This window comes from Scedosporium apiospermum (assembly GCF_000732125.1).
Source record: "Scedosporium apiospermum strain IHEM 14462 chromosome Unknown SEQ_SAPIO_0091, whole genome shotgun sequence".
Lineage (NCBI taxonomy): Eukaryota > Fungi > Ascomycota > Sordariomycetes > Microascales > Microascaceae > Scedosporium > Scedosporium apiospermum.
Genome location: NW_015971792.1, coordinates 85,499 through 105,576, shown reverse-complemented (window position 1 = coordinate 105,576; position 20,078 = coordinate 85,499). Strand labels below are relative to the sequence as shown.

The 20,078-nt window shown below is 51.7% G+C and overlaps 4 protein-coding genes and 1 pseudogene across 4 annotated transcripts; 2 read left to right on the top strand and 3 right to left on the bottom strand.

The window, feature by feature from the left end:
- Nucleotides 1–693: 693 nt before the first annotated feature.
- SAPIO_CDS4239 (uncharacterized protein) lies at nucleotides 694–6,064 on the top strand (the record flags this gene model as incomplete). The annotated part of the gene is made up of 8 exons (XM_016786837.1): nucleotides 694–707; nucleotides 816–2,107; nucleotides 2,971–3,050; nucleotides 3,127–3,443; nucleotides 3,502–4,017; nucleotides 4,828–5,157; nucleotides 5,222–5,454; nucleotides 5,523–6,064. The coding sequence occupies 8 exons, from the start codon at nucleotides 694–696 to the stop codon at nucleotides 6,062–6,064; spliced, it is 3,324 nt and encodes a 1,107-aa protein (XP_016643439.1).
- A 334-nt stretch (nucleotides 6,065–6,398) lies between these two features.
- SAPIO_CDS4238 (uncharacterized protein) lies at nucleotides 6,399–11,572 on the bottom strand (the record flags this gene model as incomplete). The annotated part of the gene is made up of 4 exons (XM_016786836.1): nucleotides 6,399–6,915; nucleotides 6,992–7,056; nucleotides 7,134–7,260; nucleotides 8,013–11,572. 4 exons carry the CDS (start codon nucleotides 11,570–11,572, stop codon nucleotides 6,399–6,401), a joined length of 4,269 nt encoding a protein of 1,422 aa, XP_016643438.1.
- Nucleotides 11,573–12,414: 842 nt separating this feature from the next.
- SAPIO_CDS4237 (uncharacterized protein) lies at nucleotides 12,415–13,700 on the top strand (the record flags this gene model as incomplete). The annotated part of the gene is made up of 2 exons (XM_016786835.1): nucleotides 12,415–12,573; nucleotides 12,645–13,700. The coding sequence occupies 2 exons, from the start codon at nucleotides 12,415–12,417 to the stop codon at nucleotides 13,698–13,700; spliced, it is 1,215 nt and encodes a 404-aa protein (XP_016643437.1).
- Nucleotides 13,701–13,897: 197 nt separating this feature from the next.
- Nucleotides 13,898–15,491, bottom strand: SAPIO_CDS4236 (uncharacterized protein; the record flags this gene model as incomplete). Its single annotated transcript, XM_016786834.1, has 3 exons — nucleotides 13,898–15,006; nucleotides 15,080–15,197; nucleotides 15,321–15,491. 3 exons carry the CDS (start codon nucleotides 15,489–15,491, stop codon nucleotides 13,898–13,900), a joined length of 1,398 nt encoding a protein of 465 aa, XP_016643436.1.
- A 2,132-nt stretch (nucleotides 15,492–17,623) lies between these two features.
- SAPIO_CDS4235 lies at nucleotides 17,624–19,447 on the bottom strand (annotated as a pseudogene; the record flags this gene model as incomplete).
- Between the last annotated feature and the right edge of the window lie 631 nt (nucleotides 19,448–20,078).

Below are 20,078 nucleotides of genomic sequence, written 5' to 3'. Positions count from 1 at the left end.
GCTACGATGTGGAGGCAGAGAGATTGACACATTGACACTGATTGACGAGCTTGGCCATACTCACCCCAGATTTTTCGTCCTCTGCAGATAAGTACTCGTTCCATAAGATAGAAGCCTTATCCGATAACTACCGATATCAGAAAACCTCCTATTCTCAGAAGCTTGCTAGCAGCATTGACTGAACTAGGGTCTCTTTTGGGTTAGCTTAAGATTGCATTCACCAACCACAAGTCTGGACTGGATCTCCTCCCGAACTCAGTCCCGCCGCGGGGCTAAGACGGATTTCCCGCCCAATCGCCGGGGACAAAGAGAGCCTATCGGATCCCACTGCGTGTTCCGTCCCCGCCCGACAGATAAGGGACCGAAAATAGGCAAAGGTAGCGTCGGAAGTATAGATAGAGTACAAGGTGTGGTGAGCAAGCTTCGGCTAGCAAGAAGATGATATCGGAGAGTCATACACGGTACGCACCGATCATATGAGTCTACATCCTGCGTCCTTGTTTCTTTTCTCAATATTTCTTACTGCATTTAAAGACCTCCTGTTCGAGACGAACTAAAAGCAGCGTAGCAGCAATTCGGCAATAACTATTTTTAGTCCTGATATTGTCTCAAGCCTCACAAGCCTCGTTTCGGCACTTTCAAGGTACAACTAGAATAGCTCTCATCTTGCGCTTCTATATTCATCCTTCAACCATGGAATCAATATCGTATGTTCCCCCGTCGCGTCTCTGTGATGAGGCCTATTTAGTATGGACATATATTCTAACATGCTCCCTACGAAAATCGGACTGTAGTCATCTCCCAAATCATGGTAGAGATGAGCTACGAACAAAGTTCACTGTGGCACTGTCGGAAATGTACAAATCGGAGGTGCCTCTCTATGGAGATCTCATCAAGATCGTCCGCAGGGTAGACGATTTAGTTCTGAGACAGCAAGGTCTCAAGCGGCAGGACCTACCCTTGCGACACGACCTTGAGCGTCACGGCGCAATAAGAGTCGGTTCAGATGAAGAAATGCGCATCATAAGGCGGTTGTTTGCCGTCCTCGGAATGCATCCGGTCGGGTACTACGACCTGACAATCGTTGATTTTCCCCTGCACGCGACGGCATTTCGTCCCATTTCCGAAGACTCCTTGGCGAGTAACCCGTTCAGAGTCTTTACATCTGTTCTTCGCAAAGACCTACTTTCCGAAGACACCCGGGATACGGTAGAGCGGATTCTCAAGAAGCGCTCCCTGTTCACGCCACGCCTCCTTGAGATCCTGGACGCTGCGGAAGCAAGTGGCAGCGTTAAGTCGGAAGATGCCGATGACTTTGTGGCAGAAAGTTTAAAGATCTTCAAATGGCATGGGCGGTCTACCGTATCGCTAAAGGACTACCTAAAGCTCAAGAAAGAGCATCCCATGATTGCCGATATTGTCTGCTTCCCAAGTGCGCACATCAACCACCTCACCCCGCGGACCCTCGACATCGACCTGGTACAAGAAGAAATGATCAAGCGGCACCTCCCGGCAAAGGACAGGATCGAAGGGCCACCCCGTCGAAAATGCCCCATTCTTCTTCGACAGACAAGCTTCAAAGCTTTGGAAGAACCGGTAAGTTTCCCTGGCATCGACGGGAGTCTGACTCCAGGTTCCCATACCGCACGGTTTGGTGAGATCGAGCAGCGTGGCGCGGCAGTGACCCGGAAAGGGCGCGAGCTCTATGACGAGCTCCTTAGATGCGCTACGCAACAAGCAGCGAGTGACGGATCTAATTTCGATGAGGCATGGGCCAAAGTATTCGAAGCTTACCCCGACGATTGGGACGAACTTCGAGCTCGCGGCCTGGTATATTTCCGTTACCGCCTGTCCGGTGATAGGCGGAATGGGACCAATGGGGTCCAGAATTCAAAGGATTTGCGTCCAGATATCGTCTCTGCAGAGGACCTTCTGTCAAGCGGAGTCCTCGAGTGCGAACCCATCACGTACGAGGACTTCTTACCCTTGTCGGCGGCTGGCATTTTCAAGTCTAACCTCGGCGAGGATGATTCGCAATCGCCGTCAATACGGGACACTCTTGGTAGCATATCGGACCTGGAAGAAATTCTTGGGTGTGAGATCGAGAGTCAGTTTGATGTGTATGACCGGCTGCAGCGGGAAAGCCTGGGCAGATGCGCCAAGAAACTGGGGCTGGAGGAGATTTTGATAGACTGAGTGATGTTTAATGGCACGAATAATCTAGGGACTTAATAGTTTGTTTGTCCAGAGGAGCACAACAGATTGTAATAACTGAGCAGAAGGTTTTTGATTAGATACCTACGTTGCTTTGATTTCACTCGGAGGGCGCATGATTTCAAGCTTCATTCTCACCTTCATCGCATTTCATGACGTGGCACCAAGTTGGCAGGCTGTCAGCCTGAGCTCCCGGAGTCAGACGGGCTGCTCTTCCGGCGTGCTTCCCCGTGGCTAGATTTACCTCCTTTAGAACTCCAACGCCAACCTCATGCTTTACCCCTTGTGTGTAGCAAATTTCTAGGTTTGGAATTATGCGGGCGATTATAACCGACCACACGAAGAACCCCCAACAACGTTCAATTAGCTCAGCATGGGTAAAGATTTCTTTCGGGATGTCCTAGAGGACGGAAGCCGGGAGCCGGGCTTTAATGATGACACGGATCAACTCGTCACGACCGCCAACTGCTGGTTGGACTCTTTTGGAGCATAATAGAAACCGGAGGACGCATTTTCTGCGCGTTTTACAATCTCTAGAGTAGTTTTCAAGGTTATAATAAACCGTCAAAATCATCAGCTCCGTCTCACTTTTGTAGTTCGGAACGACAAAGTAACCATAACTAAGCCGCGGCTGAAGCCTATCGGATTACTTCAAATGTACCTCTTACCGTCCAGCAGTCACAGTATCATTTCAGGGCCCCTTCACACCATTTTCTGCTAGTTCGAAGCTTCCAGGCCGACTAACTGGTCAACCAGACCAATCCGTCCAACACATTCCGGTGGTCATAGGGCACCATGCTCCGAGAGGATTAGCGCTGCAGGGCCAAGATTGCGGGGTACGTCAAGTTCCCCAGAAACAACCACCCCAGAGCCCAACCGAGCTCTTGCTAATGAGGGTTTCTCCATCTCCAGAATGAATTGTCCCTTCCTTATGTCGACTGGAATCGTCTTTGCCTCATCATCTCCAAGCTGACCTGGTTGGATCTCATCGAAGCCATCATGACCACTCCCTTAGTACCTCCCGCCAAGCGAGCGAGAGCGGATGACGACGAGTCTTCGTCCACATGGGGTAAGAAGCTCTCTCGGAAACGAGCCGCTCTCGCGTGCGAGGAATGCCGCAGTCGGAAGCGGCGATGCGACGGAGGATTCCCGGCATGCGGAGGTTGTGCCAAGCGCATGTCGACCTGCATTTACTCTTCGGATGTAGAGACGAGAGCGTGGAACGCTAGGTAAGCTCTGGAGGAGCTGTTTGCGAATAATTAAACATTGATTGCCGAAACACTCGAGATATGCTGATAATGGTTTCGAACTCGGCACGACTTGCAGCATGATACAGCTGCTTCGGAATCAATTGCAAGAGCTCGAAGCCGCCGAGCAGTCCAATCGAGCGCCCGCCGAAGGACCGGGTGCCCCTATCACTGAGAACCGCGAGACTTCGACACCTTCTCCCGCTCCGGAAGGGCGACGGAGTCAAAGCCCGAACTCCCTCCCTGCGACAAATAAAGAAGCACTTGATGACGGTGCCACAGACCTCCACGCAGCCACCGCACCTATTGAGATCATAGGACAGCCTACAGATCGCGACTCCTGTTGCCGACCCCCAAAAATCATCTTCTACCTATCTATCTCCTCGCGACTCACAGACAGGGACAGAAACCGCCGGCAGCGCCTCAGCGTCGCGGGATTACTTCGAACCACGAGGCTTCGAAAGGCTGATGAAGCCGCTGCACCCGGAAATCGACGTCGACTGCCTACGATCACCATCGTCAAATCGAAGCACCCAAGACAAAGCGAACGAGCGTTGTATGTGCGACAGCTTGCTGGACGCAGAGAAGTGGTGTTTGCCCCCACGCAGGGCCGCTGACAATCTCATCTCTCTCTACTTTACCCGAGTTCACCGCATGTATCCGATCCTGCACCGACCTACATTCCAGAAGCAGTATAGGCAACTGTGGTGTGAGTCTACATCCAATGACGACGGACCAGCCAATTGCTCCGGCCTGTGCAGGCAGAAGAGCTGCGGGAGGTTGCTTCCACTCGCCCTTCATGCCATCTTCGTGCTGGCAACTCTTTTCGGATCAGGAGACCTCGAACACAACGCCGCCAAGGCAGACGATTGCTTCCGCGATGTCCAGGGCTTGGACCTGCTAACGATGCTAAACGACAATGTTGGAATCTAGTTGATCCAGTTGGGCCTCCTGATGGGCTTTTACTTGCAGGCTACCGAGAGATTTTCCCAATGCTGGAATAATTCTAGCCTCACCATTCGCTTAGCTCGGAATATCGGGTTAAACCTTAGTCTTTGTGAGGCACGGCGAAGAGGGCTCGTTTCATTCCCGACTCAGCTTCAGTGTGAGATGCGGGCCCGCGTCTGGTATGGTTGTGTTCTACTAGAAAGGTACGTTTACTGTAAAGGGATTTGGACTTTTTAAGTGGAAAGAAGTGGAAGATCCTTTCATTGCCGGTTTCTGATTCGGCACCTTCCCTTTTTTGAAGCTAAAATTCTTTTACATTTCTGGTCGAAGTCAACTGTTGCTCACTCTTAGGCTAGGGAGGTTTCCATGTGCTTCGGACGCCGCTTAATTAAAATCGCAACCGATAAACATTCGGTAGATTTGCCTGCGCAATCGACGATGAACTCCTGGGTGACATCAAGGGAAAATGGAATTCCCAACCAAAGGATGTTCCAAGCTTGCTAGAAGCCTACATCCAAACCATCAAACTCTACAATATCCTAGGCCATGTTCTCGATGACGACGAGCCGTATGAATCCGCCTTTCATAGGAACGTGGGCAGGTCGTCGAATGAAGCAATCTTGGATTTCAACGCTCTACTCGACCTGGATACCGCGGCAATGAAGTGGAGGGATTCTCTACCGTCATATCTCCGCTTCGACCCGACCTCGACGGCCGACTTCGATGAGCCGCGGGACGAGTCTCTCGTGTCGGGACGGGCAAGCTATTTACGGATCTGATTTTTACAGACAGGCAAAACGATTGTACCTCAGGTACTTGCACGCACGCTTGCTCATCCAGCGACCTGCTCTTGATCTCCTTTTCCAAAGGCAAAATCGCAATAAAGTCGCCGCTCGGACAGAGCCGCCAGAGTTCCCGCCGCTACATGATTTGATGCTTCGGAATATAGCTCCTCAGTGCCTCCTTATTGCCCACAAAATGGTCGAGTCCCTTGATGCGGATATTCGTTCACGCGACTTGCTCGCTTGGTGGTACAACGTCAGATGTAAGTTTACGTGACCTATCCCGATGATACCTTGATAACCGAACTAAACATAACTCGCATTTTACCAGATTTACACAGCGCCGCCAGCACTCTATTCGTTGGTCAGCTCTCCGGTTGTTTCGACGGCAGCACGTCACCGGCTGCGTCATCGGCAGGCTTTGATCTGTATGTGCAGCTCCTTCGAGAGAGCGCAAAACGACTGTTGCCGGACCAGAGTTACCAGAAGCTGTCGCAAGTAAATGGGGCTAGCGGATCGAGATCCAAGGTCACCGCGCACGATACTGTCCGTCAACACCAACGCCCGAACACCTCGGGTCAACCGGACAGAGGCTTCTTCCCCCATTACGATGTGTCAACGTCGTCAGAACAACAACAGACAGAAGGAACAAACCACGGACCAAACGACAAACAAAAATCTTATCAGTTACAACGGCCAAGGTCACAGCAATGGGTGGCTGAGGACCTCGCCGGCATTGAGCTGGATGTTGAACTCGCAGGGGATGGAAGTTTTACTGGCGACTTGTGGAATATGGATTTGCCTCAATCTCCCACCTGGCTTCCCGGGCCTTTTATTCCTAATTGGGACACCTTTACTATGCCAATGGACTGAATGATGCCAACGAATTCAATGTGGAGCAGGGCCTGAGTTTCCCGTACCTGCATGTAATATCTCGATTCGAATAGTGAGACAAAGTGTAATATCACGAGATCTACAATATTTAATGAATTTGAACCATCCTCTGACTCGCACACACACGCACGCAAAGGCACACGCTAGAACTCTTGGGCTCTGATTGTTGCTTCCTTACCCTCTGGGGCATTTTGTGCTTCTTTTTCCTTTCTTATTGAAATAAGAAGACTAATTATAAGCCTTGTTTAGCCTTGTGAATGGCTTCCCCGGCCATTGTCCTCTGGCTGGCACAAACCTAGTAATACTCCCATCGTCAATGTAACCACTGGCGGAACCATAACACCGCGGCATTTTTCGCCCTCTCCATATCCTTTTTCTCGCCAGGCTTATTCGGATCGCCCCGAATAGAAAACCCACGCTCAAGCCCGGGGAAGTACTGATAATCATAGGCCACTCCTAACGTCGGTATGACGCGGTTGCTAAACGCCTTCAGCTCTTCGGTAAACTGCGGGTCAATTTCAGGAGCCAGAAGCTGGACCGGGACAGCGACATTTTCGATCTCATGGTGCTCCAACAGAGTAGGGTGGGCCGCCGAGATGCAGTCGACCAGTTCGTTGCCTTTGGCCGCAAGTTGGAATACGCCCCAGCCCCCGTAGCAAAAGCCCATGGCACCGGTGCGACGGTGCAGGGACTTTAGCTGCTTGGCGCATTCGAAGATCTCGGGCCGTCTTATGTCTTTGGCGTTCCGCCTGAGGAACGAAGGGAGATCCAGTTCTCCCCATCGGCTTTGATCACGGATGATATCCGCGGGGATCCTTTCCCCTCCGAAGCTACAAGGTGCGCGGGTCAGTTCAGTATCGATCCGTCGGCGCTCTGGAGAACCAGTCAAGGTCTCCCATCACTCACAAGTCGGGCACGTAAACTGTGGCATTGACCTCGGCAGCGTAATGATCCGCCAAGATTCGAACATTCTAAAATGTCCAACCGAAAAGGTCGTGGATGATCATGATTGCCACAGCATCGCTTGAACCAGAGACGTAGCAATCACGACCGGCAAGCTTCTCCTCTCGGCCTTTGGGCTCGGCATCCCACTGAAAACCTCCGATGCAGCAGTCACCCATGGTGGTAGAGACTTTTTCTTGGCGAGATGGATTAAGACGTGTAACTGGGGAAAACTGGGAGCGTGAGAGCAGTTAGAGCCTTACCGTTCAATACAGTGGTCTGGCAGAATCTCGAAAAATCGAGGTGGATATTTGAATTAATGCCACATGGTGTTATTGGAGCTCTCGGAAGGGCGGGGAATAGGGAGGAAACCGAAAACCTTCCCGGGCTGCCGGGACCGTTTGAGGTGACCTCGGAACTTTCCACCAGAGTCCGCCCAAAGTCCGCATCCCCCAGGCGCCCGGCACAGCAGCACAGGCAGCCTGAGAAGGAATATTCCGCGGCAGATCCGTGCTACAGTTCCGATATTTCTGTGTCGGGCGACTCTGCTGTCTAGTCGAAGTCGTGAAATACCTTGACAGTCATATGCGCTGATGCGTGAGCCGTTCCAGCGCATACCTTCACAGAGGTGCACATATTCCGTTGCGGTAATGGATAGCGCCAAGAATATCCCGAGGTTTGCGTCACGGCCCGTTGTGTATCCATGGTCTTATAATTAAGGCACCTTGACATTTCCTGGGGATAGTATCCTCTTCTCTGACCTAGAATTAATCCAGAAGCTCAGGAAGGATCCAGGGGCTTATCTAAAATACTTCAACCGGCCAACAGGATCGGAGATGTTGAGGCGTTTCAACGACGAGACAGTATCCGTCTGCTTCTTGCTTCTTGAAGCCTCTCGCCGGTATCTGCGAGTGGTTTGGAATGATGACATCTCCACCGCTATTGCTGTATTTAACATTATCTATCCTATTAATAAAGTACGAACCACATATCCCCTGGTTGACTCGGGAAGCAATCATCTGGTAAGTAGATAAAGGATTCCCCCACTAGGCGATATGACCCATCTGCTCTTTTCTCCTGCGGATCGAGACCATCTCCTTGTGGTTTCTGAGAAGCGGCTTCCACACCATCTCCCTTCTCTTCTTCCTCGTCCTCCTCCCATTCTTCTGCGACTGACGATTTCCGAAGGGTCAAGCACAAATTCCACTCCTTAACCCACACAATCACATCTCCCTCCCTCGATGCATCCGGCACGAGAGCAAAGTGCCCACACTCTGTGACGGCAAATTTCCGCCCGAGAGTATAGTCGACAAACGGTCTGTAAATTGCCGTTATGTTTGAGTCGGTATCCCCGAAAATGGAAATTCCCGTCTGTTTGGACTTTGGCACAGGCTTGGTCGCCTGCTGGTCGCCGTTGCCAGGTTTGTCTTCAGTTTTCGTCTCTTTGGATTTACTTCCACTGTACCTGCTCTTCTCTTCCTCCGTCGCTCGATATGTGGCATAGGACGGCATGATGTCGACGCGGACCATGTGTGCAAATATGGAGTTTGCGGAGCACTGCATCTTCCGAACAGATAGGTACAAAGAGATCATGTCCTCTACGTTCCCGACTTCATGGCTCTCCTTGCCGTCTTCTTCTTCACTCCGGGGACCACTTGGGGGTGGTGTTTGTGGAGAAAAGTCTGAGAGCGCGGAGGTTGACAGCCCCTCTGGAAGTTCGATCCACCGCCTCTGCCTGGCAATGTCATCATCTGTTGCCGGAGTTATTCCATCGTGGGTACGGTTTGCAAGTGTTGTTCGGAAAAAGGCATCGTCCAGTGCGACGCCACCAGAAGTATAGCAGGAATGCCCGTACTTCTGGCACAGAGCCATCGCGGCTTTGTAATTCCGTTTCCTTATGGCCATATCTTTCTTTGCCTGCCTCGTAGCATCAAGTTTACTACTCTCGACTGGGACCGACAGTTGGCTCAGGTGCGCAACCGTGCCTAATACAGCGGCTTTGATGTGTAATGAGTCTAAATCCCCCAGCCGCACCGTGAGATCATCCTTTCCGCCTCGGTCAGGATCATTGGTCGGTGTTTCTTTCCCGTCGGCTTTCTTCTCCGCTTCGTTTGCTTCCTCAGTGTGGAGATCCTCCTCAGCCTGAACGGGATCCGCTGCTTTCGGTCGATCATAAGGCAAGAGGTACGTTTCCGGATTCGCTGACCAGTCTACTACCCACGACGGTAGGCTCCTTAATAAATCGGAATGTCGTCTCTGTGCAACTCCTGCGAGGCGGATAAAGGAAGGAAGCTCCCCCTGCCGAACAAGATCTTTCGCAACATATGTATATACCATCTCAGGCGTAGTATTCGAGGAATAATCCGGGCGCATCAACTCATATTCCCACCCCTTCCCTTTCACTATACGATCCATCTTTCTCTGAATCAGCGTGAAATCTCTCATGAGGTTTTTAAGAAGACGCAGTCCACCTTGGCCGCGGCGTGAATCGAGCAGGAGCTGCCCACGCCGAGATGGCTCGAGGCCCTTGGCCGCCGAGAGTATATCGGCTATCGATCCCAGCGATTCGGTAAAGTCCTCAACAACCTGCGAGAATATTTCCCCTTTGTCACTAATTTCTCCAGTGGGTTTCGAGTCTTCCTTAGCCGTAAACTTGGGCCGGAAGAGAGGCGAATATCGCTCGTCGATTATGCCAAGGAACGCGAATACTTTGTCAACTGGGAGCGTAGCTTTGAACCTCAATGCAACCTTGAGCATGTCGCGGAGCTTCAGTGGGTCGCTGTCGTATTCCTGCAGGCGGATAGTTTGAAGGATGATAGCATTAAGAAGCATCTTGTTCTGAAGAAGCTCTTCATGGACACCTGAATGCAGCAGCATTGTTTGGACCTTCCCCATTGCATGTGTGAGCAGCCTCCAGGGAATCTCTAAACCGCCGCGGCATCGAATAACAGGATCATTGGACACTGCAACCTCTTGGACGATCCATGTGCGTTCAAACCACGGACTACAAAGAAGATTTCGGAACTCATCCCACCCCGAGTCTTTATCCCCCTTCAGCACGGCAAATTGCTCAATCTCAGTCACGCCGTTGAGTCGAGTGATGAAACTTAGTATCTTTCTCGAGTCAGGCTCGTTGCCCAGCCAGCATATCGTGGAATATGCCTCCTGAAAAACCTGCCTCATCATCCCGACCTGCAGAGCCTTTTCCTGATCGTCCGCCTGGTTAATGCAGATCGAATCGATCCAGAGATAAACGTGTTGACTCGGATCCCGTTTGGCCATGAGGAGACTGAAAATATTCTGGGACACTATGAAGGGAGCCCCGTTGATTAGGATCATTTCCTTCGCTCCCTGAGGCTGGCTCCAGCAGTGGGATACCGCAATATATCTGGGTGGGGTCTTGAGGTTGGCGTAAATCATATCGCAGCGGACGGTCGAGTTCTGGCGAATGGAAATTTGGGGACGGAGGCGTAGCAGCCGAATGGGCTTCTCTCCAGTGAGCGGTTTATATTCAAACCTCGCCTTGGAAGATGGCGAGACGTATGAAAGAAATAGGGCAGCGACGAGGAGAATCTGGAGTACTGGGAGCCAGTAAGTGGAAGAAATGGAAAAGCTAAAGATACTGGTCGCAATGGAGTCCTGCATCTCTCCAGCAATGGCCTCAATGAAGAAGATTGTTGCCACGAATGAGATGGTTCCTTTACGTTGTTGGAGCAAAATGTCGGATGGTGCGCCGCCTCGATGACGCAAAGCGAACTCGGCATGGGGAAACTGGTGGACGAGGATATAGATGGCGTATGAAACATAGGGCTCGATATCAGATATCGTCCATGCTATATAGCAGAAGATCCATTCAACGATCCAAATAATCTCGCCGTTCATATCGGGCATCGTCATAAATAGCCACACCACACATCGAATCCAGAAGGGAACGACCAGGCTTCCCAGCTTGGCGACTATTCCCATCCAGACGCCGTCCCAGCCTTCAGGGACAAACCCATTCACTGACCCGTCATCGTGGATGATCAGAAGGCACGGCACTGCTGGCCACAACGCCCTTAACCACTTTTCTGAGGGTCCGAATTGCATCTCTAGGGATTCCGTGAGAGTGGAGATGTCGAAAAAGTTGCGGAGAAGGACCATGGTGACGAGATACGTGGTGGTTGAGAAAACCCTTTCCTGGTAAATACTAGGGGTCACATCCCGCAGGAACAAGTCGATAGACCTTAAGATTCCGTAGACTTGGGTCGGGTGGATGAAGGGCCAGTACCACAGAGCCAGGACTCCAACCCAGATGATGGCATATATTTTATGCGCAAATGATCGGCCGCTGGAGATCATGAGCGCAAAGAATACCCATCGCAGGTTTTTGGGCAGGCCTTCGCCTATTATAAATACCATCAAGGCGGCCTTGAAGGCTGTTGACTTCCCCGTAGTCCAAAATTTGGTCTTCTTGCTGTCGTCATCGTCCTTTTTTCGGGCCTTGGACGAGGCTTTCGTGTCCTGGGACTGTTCTTGCGCGCTGCCAGACTCACTTCGCGCCATAGTGGTAATAATTTGGACTTCTCAAGACACAGAGATGATTTATCGTGATAAGCAGAGATAATAAACTATTACACCTAGTAGAGCGTAGGATGGGCTATGTTGGGATAAACAAAAGACATTTCAGCAGATCGTTGTTTGTGTCTCGAAAGTCGCGGGATATCGCGAGGTGCCGAAGAGCTGAAGAGCTGAAATGTCGGGTTTCTCCAGTAGGCAACACTCAAGCTCAGCCACTGAACAGAACCAATCAGCGAACGAGACCCCCGAGCGCGACGATTTGACCCAGGTTGTTTACTCCAATCTGAGACGGAAACACAGCCCTGGAAGAGAATATCTTTTTCGACTTTCATAGGTAAAGGCTAGCTCAGATGCCACGCGAACGAGCCTAGAATGAGCTCACTACTAGCATTGATGTGCCCACCGGATTCCCAAATTCCGGCCTACCTTACAGGCTACCATACAAATATTCCCGTGTAGGACAAGCGGAAGAAATCGCTGGCAACCATGGGCGGCCCTGGTTCTTACCCCCGTAACCACTTTCTACTAATGAACTCGATGCGATGTGGGAGGCCTCGATATAGAATTTCAGCGGCAGGCTCCCGACTCCTAGAGGAGAAAATACCCGCTCCCCACCCACAGCAGGAGACCAATCGAGGTGGTGAGATACGCGCCAATCCCATCATGCATTGCATAGTGGCTTGCACGTGTGCTGTGTGTGACCGAAGATCCAGGCTCCAACCTTTAGGCAATCAGATCAGCGAAAGAAGCAAAAACAGGGCAAGCAAGGGAAAAGTTTGCATCCCAAAGCTTGCATCTTCAGAAATCTCCTCTGCGTCGGCATCGAGATGGCTCCGGCTCAAGTTACCGTCGATTACTACGCCATTCTCGAGGTGGACCAGTCGGCGGACGAAGCGGCCATTCGGTCAAATTATAGGCGACTAGCAAAGCTACAACATCCAGACAAAAATCCCAACGACACCGAAGCTACGGCTCGGTTCCAAGCGGTAAGTGCATTCGCTGAGAGATCGAACGAGGATGGCTAGATGGCTAAATACTTACTTATATTTTCTCTTAGCTCTTAGCGGCGTACTCGACCCTCTCCGACGCGAGCGCCCGACATATTTACGACATCCAGTATGCAGGCATCAAAGCGAGCCGCGCCAGCACCACAAGCGGGAATACTAAAAACGGCCCGACCTCCCAATCAAACGATAAGAACGCCCATTCGGACGGTGCGTTTAACCAGTCGATAAGGGACCTTCAACAATCAATAAACAATTTGCGGAAGAACCATGCATCACTTCAGGTTCAAACGGACGCAGTCAAAAACGACCTCAGTCAAGCCGAAGCGGCACTCCGTAAACTGCGAGATGAGGAGCAGAAAGCAAAGGACGAAGATGTCAGACGAAATACCTGGCTTGGCTATTTCTTCATGGCGCGATTGTCAACCGAGGAGAAGGAAGCAAGGGAGCGGCGAGATGTCGAGCGTAGGGCGGCCCAGAGGGTACGGACTGCCGAAGTGGAGCGACTTCGGGCGCGGGTTACTGGCTTCGAGACCCGTTTGAGCAATATTACCAAGAGCATTGCGGAAAAGCAAACCGAAATATCTCGGGCTTGGGCGCGGGAAATGGCACGTCAGGCAGCCATGAAGCGAGAAGAAGAAGAGCGGAACCGAGCGAAGATGTGGGAGGAGCGACGGGCGAGGGAGGCCGAGAGAGAACGAAAAGAAGCCGAAGAGGCCGCGAGAAAATTGAGGGAATGGGCAGAACGACGGGCCCGGGAAGCAGAGAGAGAAGCAGCCGAGGCGGAGAGGATGTTCAAGGAATGGGAGCAGCGACAGGCTAGAGACGCCGAGAGAGAACGGAAACAAGCGGAAGAGACCGACAGAAAATTCAGGGAATGGGTGGAATCTCAAGTGAACGAGGGTGCCCAGCCTTCGCGGAAAAGAAATAAGAAGAAGAAACAGGAGAGCCAAGCTTGTTTACACAAGGGTTGGTGGACTCGCGAGTCGGGCCGTGCAGTCTGTCAGGAATGCAACAGCGTCATGCCGCGCTTCGCCTTCCGATGTCCCGGATGCCAGATGGTCGCGTGTGCTTCATGCCGTGAGGCCTTGAAGAGAAGGGCAAGCTGAAGTTTTCGTCCAAATAGCAGATGATGAATCCATGTATAGACGGAGAGGCTTTAGACTGTTTATATTCTCTGGGCATAATGATAATGACAGTTCCATAGTATCTTATGAGCTTGCGAAATGAAGTCTACCGCGTTTCCGTGTCTGAACACAAATCCTGTGACCATTCTCCTCCTTCAATCTCTCTCACCACCGTCGTCTTAGGCCGTAAGACCAAAATACTGCAAAGCCACACCAATGGCCAACACTCCAACCTTGACTCCCAGCCCAGCAAATGTCACCTCCGCAAAATGACTCGGACAATACGCGTCTCCCGCAGCCCCCAGAAGGTTCACCATAACCATCCACTTGCCCACAAAGCTCACAAAACTCAACAAGATGAAAAACCAAAACACGAATATTGCAAGCCCTTTTTTCCACGAGCTCGTAGTCTGGAACTTGACCTTGAAGTACCAAGCCAGAGGAAACACGTTCTTTAGTTCTCGCTCTTTGTCCTCCTTGTTCGCTTGCCATTCTAACTTCTTCTGTCGCCTTGTGTGGACGAGCTTCCAGACGAGTTCCCAGAGAACCCAGATTGGCGTCAAGGCCACGAAAGCGATCAAGCCGATGAGGATGACGAGGTTGATGCTGGCGAATTCTGCCAGTTTGCCGGACTTGAAGATGATGGCGAGGACGAAACAGAACTGGAAGGCTAAGCTGGAGGTGCCCCCGGTGCCATACGCGGGCGCCCAAGGCCCGGTGGCGAGTGTGAATCCTAGGGGAACCAGTCGCAGGTTATATCCGGAGTTGGAAGCCGGCATTGAGTTTGTAAGTGCAATATGAGGCGCGGCTAGGAAAAGACCCAACAAAGAAATGACGGCGTCTGTTGTGAGAACCTGAAAGCCCTCTCCCTTGCTGATGTACCAGCCAGCGACACCGGCAATCAACGGTGCCGCAGTCGGTTGCAACAGCTCCATGGCTCCGATCAAGAAGGCAGAGGTACCATCAAAGCTGCTTCTCTGAAGAACCACGGATGAGACGATGGGCTCACCCGAGCCGGAAGCCAAGCGGACGAGAAGCATGAGCCAGCTGAACCCGGACGTCGCGTACGTCTTGCTCAGCCACATCTTGACGGCCGTGCGGACGAGCTCGATGAGGATGGAAAGCCCGACTCCGACGAAGGACCAGGTTTTGCTGTTACATTCGTAGGATCCGCTGTAGATGAACATGGCCGGCGGCAGATATTGGAGTTTCTCGGTGGTCTCGACAGTGCAGGTTGCGACATCACTGAAAGGGCTTCTTGTAAGAGCATCGAGCATATTGGTGAGTTCTATTCAGGGTAAAATGGGGTTTTGTCAGTATAGATATGTTCTCGGGTGCTAGAAAGCACTGGATGGATGGACGAATGACAACGTACGCAATGTTGATAGACTCATACAGAGTGCCTATGCTGGAATTGTACTGAGGATCGTACGCCTGGCAGAAATTGACGAAGAAAGGAGCGGTGGCTTCTTCAAAAATCTACGCGCGAGTTGACAAAAGGTGATCAATCACCCCATTGGCACGACGCTTACAGGCAAGATGTCCACTGATGGCTCATCTCCAATCTCGAAAGTGACTCGTATCGGATCCCCAGGACCGTACCTCTTCGCGCTCTCTGCGAGTGGTCTCGGACGCATGAGAGGTTTCCCATTTTCCCACACTACGGCCGAGAATCCATTGGGAGCATCGGGGTATTGGGTGAATAGCTGATGGTATGTGCAGTTCGAGAATTGGTTGGCCACTTGCCATCGTTCCCATGGGAGGACTGCCCATCTTGATGTCTCGAGAGGGTCTATGTACTGGCTGCAGTTTGTTTTGACAGACTATGTTTGACAAGGTCAGATATTAGTGCAAGTCGAGGCCCTCCAATATAAATCAAGATTCTCAATCGATGGGAACATACGCTTTCAATAAAATCTTGATTCACATCACAAGTTGTAGGAGCCTTGGTAGCGTTGGCTGTTGGGACGGTCAAGGATCGTGATGTTCGTTGTCGTCCATGACGCTCCCGCCGTACAGAGCGGAGGCCACTTGAACCATAAGAGAGTGCAAGGGAGATATCAAAAATTGCGAGAAGGCATAAAAGAGCAACGACGGGTCGGAATACAGAGGCCATGGCTGATGTTGAGACAATAACAGGATTGGCGGCAAAGCAGAAAACAAGGAAAGGTCTCAGGACTTACACATCTCCATCGCAGGCTCATCACGATCTTATAACCCACAATTTTAGACTGCCCCTTTACCCCTTCAAGCCACCCCGTGCTCGATACTTCATTTTTCCCCTCTCAGGTAAAAGTCCTCGCTGCCTGTAGGGCTGAAGCCATATCTAATCATGCCATCTCGCCCCAGACGCATGCGCATACACATACCCCGGCAAGGCTCCGGATATCGAAACCAGCTGGACAATAGTAAACGCCATGAGACCAAGGATTCCATGGGAGCTATGCGCCCGCTGTTGGCACAACCCCCGGTAAAATGCCCGAGATGCGCAGGGATGCCTCGAGGAAAATAACCTTATTCGGCCGGCATGTCACCGCTGACATTTTCTCTCTAGGCAATTCGCCAGGTACCTGGGGGGGCTAGTGAAAATAATGCGGATGTGACTTGGTCTTATTCAGGAAATCTGCAGGTCCACCGCCTAATTTCCAATGCACGACTTGCATCTTCGAGGCCAATCCTATAATAACCGCTCCGCCATGGCATTACGCATCAAGGAATATCACGGGTGCATACGGCAGTTGTATGAAGTCTGTATGGGTTTGGTTGGGGTCTCCCGCATCGCCTTGCATATCAACCCTTTGACAGCTTGAGGCAGGCGACATCCAAGGTCGCACTGCTGATAAGAAAAGGACAAATGAATAAGTAGTACTATACCACAAAGAGAGAGAGAGAGAGAGAAAGGGTGAACGGGGGTTCATCTATACCTGAAGGAAGGCTTCGGAAATCTGGTGTTAGAGGATCCTAACGAGTACCACATCATTGTCACTAAACACAACAGTCGAGGTTGTCGATACCTTGCATGCCTGCCCTGGGTATCTCACTCTCTCATGGCTCTCTGTAAGTAGGTTAGGACGTTGGTAGTTTATGTTGCATATCAAGTTGTAGAGATGTAATACCCGCTATGGTCAGTCATCATGTTTTGATGCGCTACCGTAAAAATGCCCGCCAATGTAGAGAGCAAGCAGCGTCACTTTGCCTCAACAAGCCATGGAGGACCAACGATGCTCAACTGGTGAAAGCATTGTCCGCCCTCCTCCCCGCTCTCTTCCTGAGCTCCGTCACGCTCCGTTACCTGGACCATAAGAAACGAGGGTTGTCCTATTTTTCCCCCATCCGGCAAAGTACCCATCCTTGTTCGCAAGGCATTTCTCTGAAGTGATGCGTGCGCTAGTTTGAGGCGAGGTCCGACTTCCAGCCCATGACCATGACCCGAGAGGCAACGAAACGAGTGAAAGAGGCACTGCAAGTACCCTGGCCCTCCGAACCTACTCCCGTCGAATACGAGTCTCTACGGTGGTGAAAACGAGAGTGTAAGCTGACTGTTAACCCCATTTTTGGCCGACTAGTTGCGAAGGTGATTGCTGCGATCCACGACGGCAGAGTCAAACACAGTCGACGTGGATGACCGAACGAGTGAATATTCCTTCAAATTTGAGGTGAAGGCAGTTTGGGCCGTGATGGAATCCTGGAATCCTGTTTAGCGACAATCACATCCCCACTGCCCAGACCTACAGCTTCATGAGAACGAACGGCCGACTGGCGAAGAAAACAGGTACGAGAGTTCTCTATCGCTGCAACGTAACCACCTCGAGGTTTCATGACAGCGAGTACAAGTCCTTTACAAAACGCGTTGGAATATGGATGACCTGACCAACTTGGTTGTCAATAGACATATCGAATAACACCTAGCCAACGTCTCGAACCCCAACATACCACACCGACGACACGACCATAGTCGCAGCCATAAAGCAGACAAATGCATCTCTGGTATGAGGCAACCCTCCTATCCGCTCCAGTGTACTGAACCACACAGCCCCCGTAGCAGTAACCGCCTCGGCTACCATCTTAACCCAGAATGGCAGAGGATAATAGGCATACACTGCCGAAACAACACAACAAGCCATGGTCAAGATAATACACACGAACGTCTGCACCCACGGGTATACACTGCTCTCCGTTACCGGTACCTGTGCCTCCCCATCTCCAGCGGCCACAACACTGTCGCCCTCGTATTGATACTTGATTATCTCGCTCACGACAAATTCGTCGATGCATTTCCCGGCTTCCGGCAGACGCAGCACACACTCCACTATCCCGATATCCGCCGACGTTCCCTCCCGAAGCATCTTGGCAGCGAGGCTGATGATGCTGTGGCCGTATCTGGGCGAGTCGATAATTTTGCTCGGTGGGATCTCCGTGTGCGTCTGGCCAACGACGACGCGATCGAAAAACATCTCCTTAAAACGGCCAATAAGACGTGCTGACCACCGCTTCCTGATGGATACAATCGCTCGAAGAGACAGAGAAATGGTGACGGTGATGGATAACCACAGCATCCCGTGGCCGACTACACCCGACGGTGCATACCTCTCGGCTCTCAAGGAGCCATATACCCATCCAGCAATGATAAGGAGTGCCGCAGCTAGAGTTGGTACGAGAGCAGCTAGGAGTTGCCAAATCGTCATTCCAGGTGATATCATATCCCCCGCGTAGAGTGTACTCCCGTCTGAGGATTCGTAGTGCCAGCTGCTTTTGTCAAGGGCGATCAGCGAGGGCAAAGGGTCGTCCCCTTGGATATTTCCAGCCCCGAACGTTCCCAAGGTCGGATAAACTGCCAACAGCCATACGGCCAAGCCTCTACCGGCCGCGGCTCCCATCAGACCAACTGCGCAGCCCACAGTCAGTAGGGCTAGGATGTACATTCGGATGGCACAATCCATTTCGGAACCTCGACTGAGAGCAAACGGGCCGGTCCAAGGGCGCAGGCGAAGGAACGGAGACTCGGAGTGTCCTACAAGTGTGAAGATTCGAGACCAGGATGGGATGGCCTCACTCCGACCGGCAAGGAACGACGGGATCTCCGCAGCAAGGGTTGTACGCGTGGCCCGATCGTCCCGTCTATTCCATAGCTCACGCACGACTTCATTCATATGAACTTTCCCACCCGAAGCCAGCATTTCGATTGCAAACGAGATATCCTCCGTCCGAAGTGGATATGCGGGCGTTTCGTCGTCTTTGAATCGAGTCATGGCGACTTCGTCCGATTTCGGGCTCTTGATCCAGTGAATGTAGCCCTCTTCCCTGGCGTCCTCTGGGATTTGATGGCCTAGTATCAAGACCTCCCACTGGTCGCCGAATACCTCGATGAGAGCGGCAGTGCGGCGAGCGAGTTTCCTCAACTCCACGGGCGTGCGCCAGCAAATAATGGCAATTTCAGTTCGTAGGACACCATTTTCCCACCCGGAGTGTAAGAGCCAGTTCTGCCTGAGAATGACGTCGTATATCCGATTTGCCGTTGAAACTGTTCTGGCCAGGAATACGAGTGACGAGAGGGGATTATTTGTCTTGCCGCGGGTGCTGGCGCGCATCGCAATGACGACGGCGCCCCAGAAGGCTACGATTTGGGAGGACCATGCTGCCGTTGAGGAGACGGCGATGGACTGTGCGTTGGCGACTGCGTTAAGAGACAAGAAGGATAGCACCTTCAAATAAGTTGAGAACCTGGACATTGACAACGGGGCAGGTGTTCTTCGGAGATGCTTGGGGAACGAGGAGTAAAGTTGGGTGTCCCCCGAAGATATTTTATCATGCATCCGTGTCACCTGCACACTTCAGCTCCCCCTTTGTCTGCCTTGGGAGCAACGCAATGCAGGAGTGGGTGGCGGTGCATCGTGCATTAGCACCACCGACGAATCAGCAACCACAAGAATGGCATTCAAGGAGCAGATTTCCGGTGTGGTAAAAACGAGGCGGGCGCTCCAACTTCAAAACTGATTGCCTCTTTCGGGAACATAGAGAATGCGCGATATTGGTACATGTACTCTTCTCAAGTGCCCCTGCCGCATTGCAGCTCGGCTCCTGCCGCACCAGCGCGAGTCGGAATGTGACCCTTTACCATGGCTGAATCGGGTTCTACTCCCACTACTCCAAGCACCCGCTCCACGCTGTAATACATTTGCCTCGTCAGAGTACCCATGCTAAAAATAATCGTTTGTTGAATATGCCACTTTTGAATAACCTGAGGAAAACCAAGGGACCCAACCGTTTCCTGTCTTCTGTTCGTCTCGCCGTGTTGATGTGGCCCAGTTGGTAATTATGCCTGATTGTTTGACCACGCGACGGCTCCTTCAAGTACCTCCT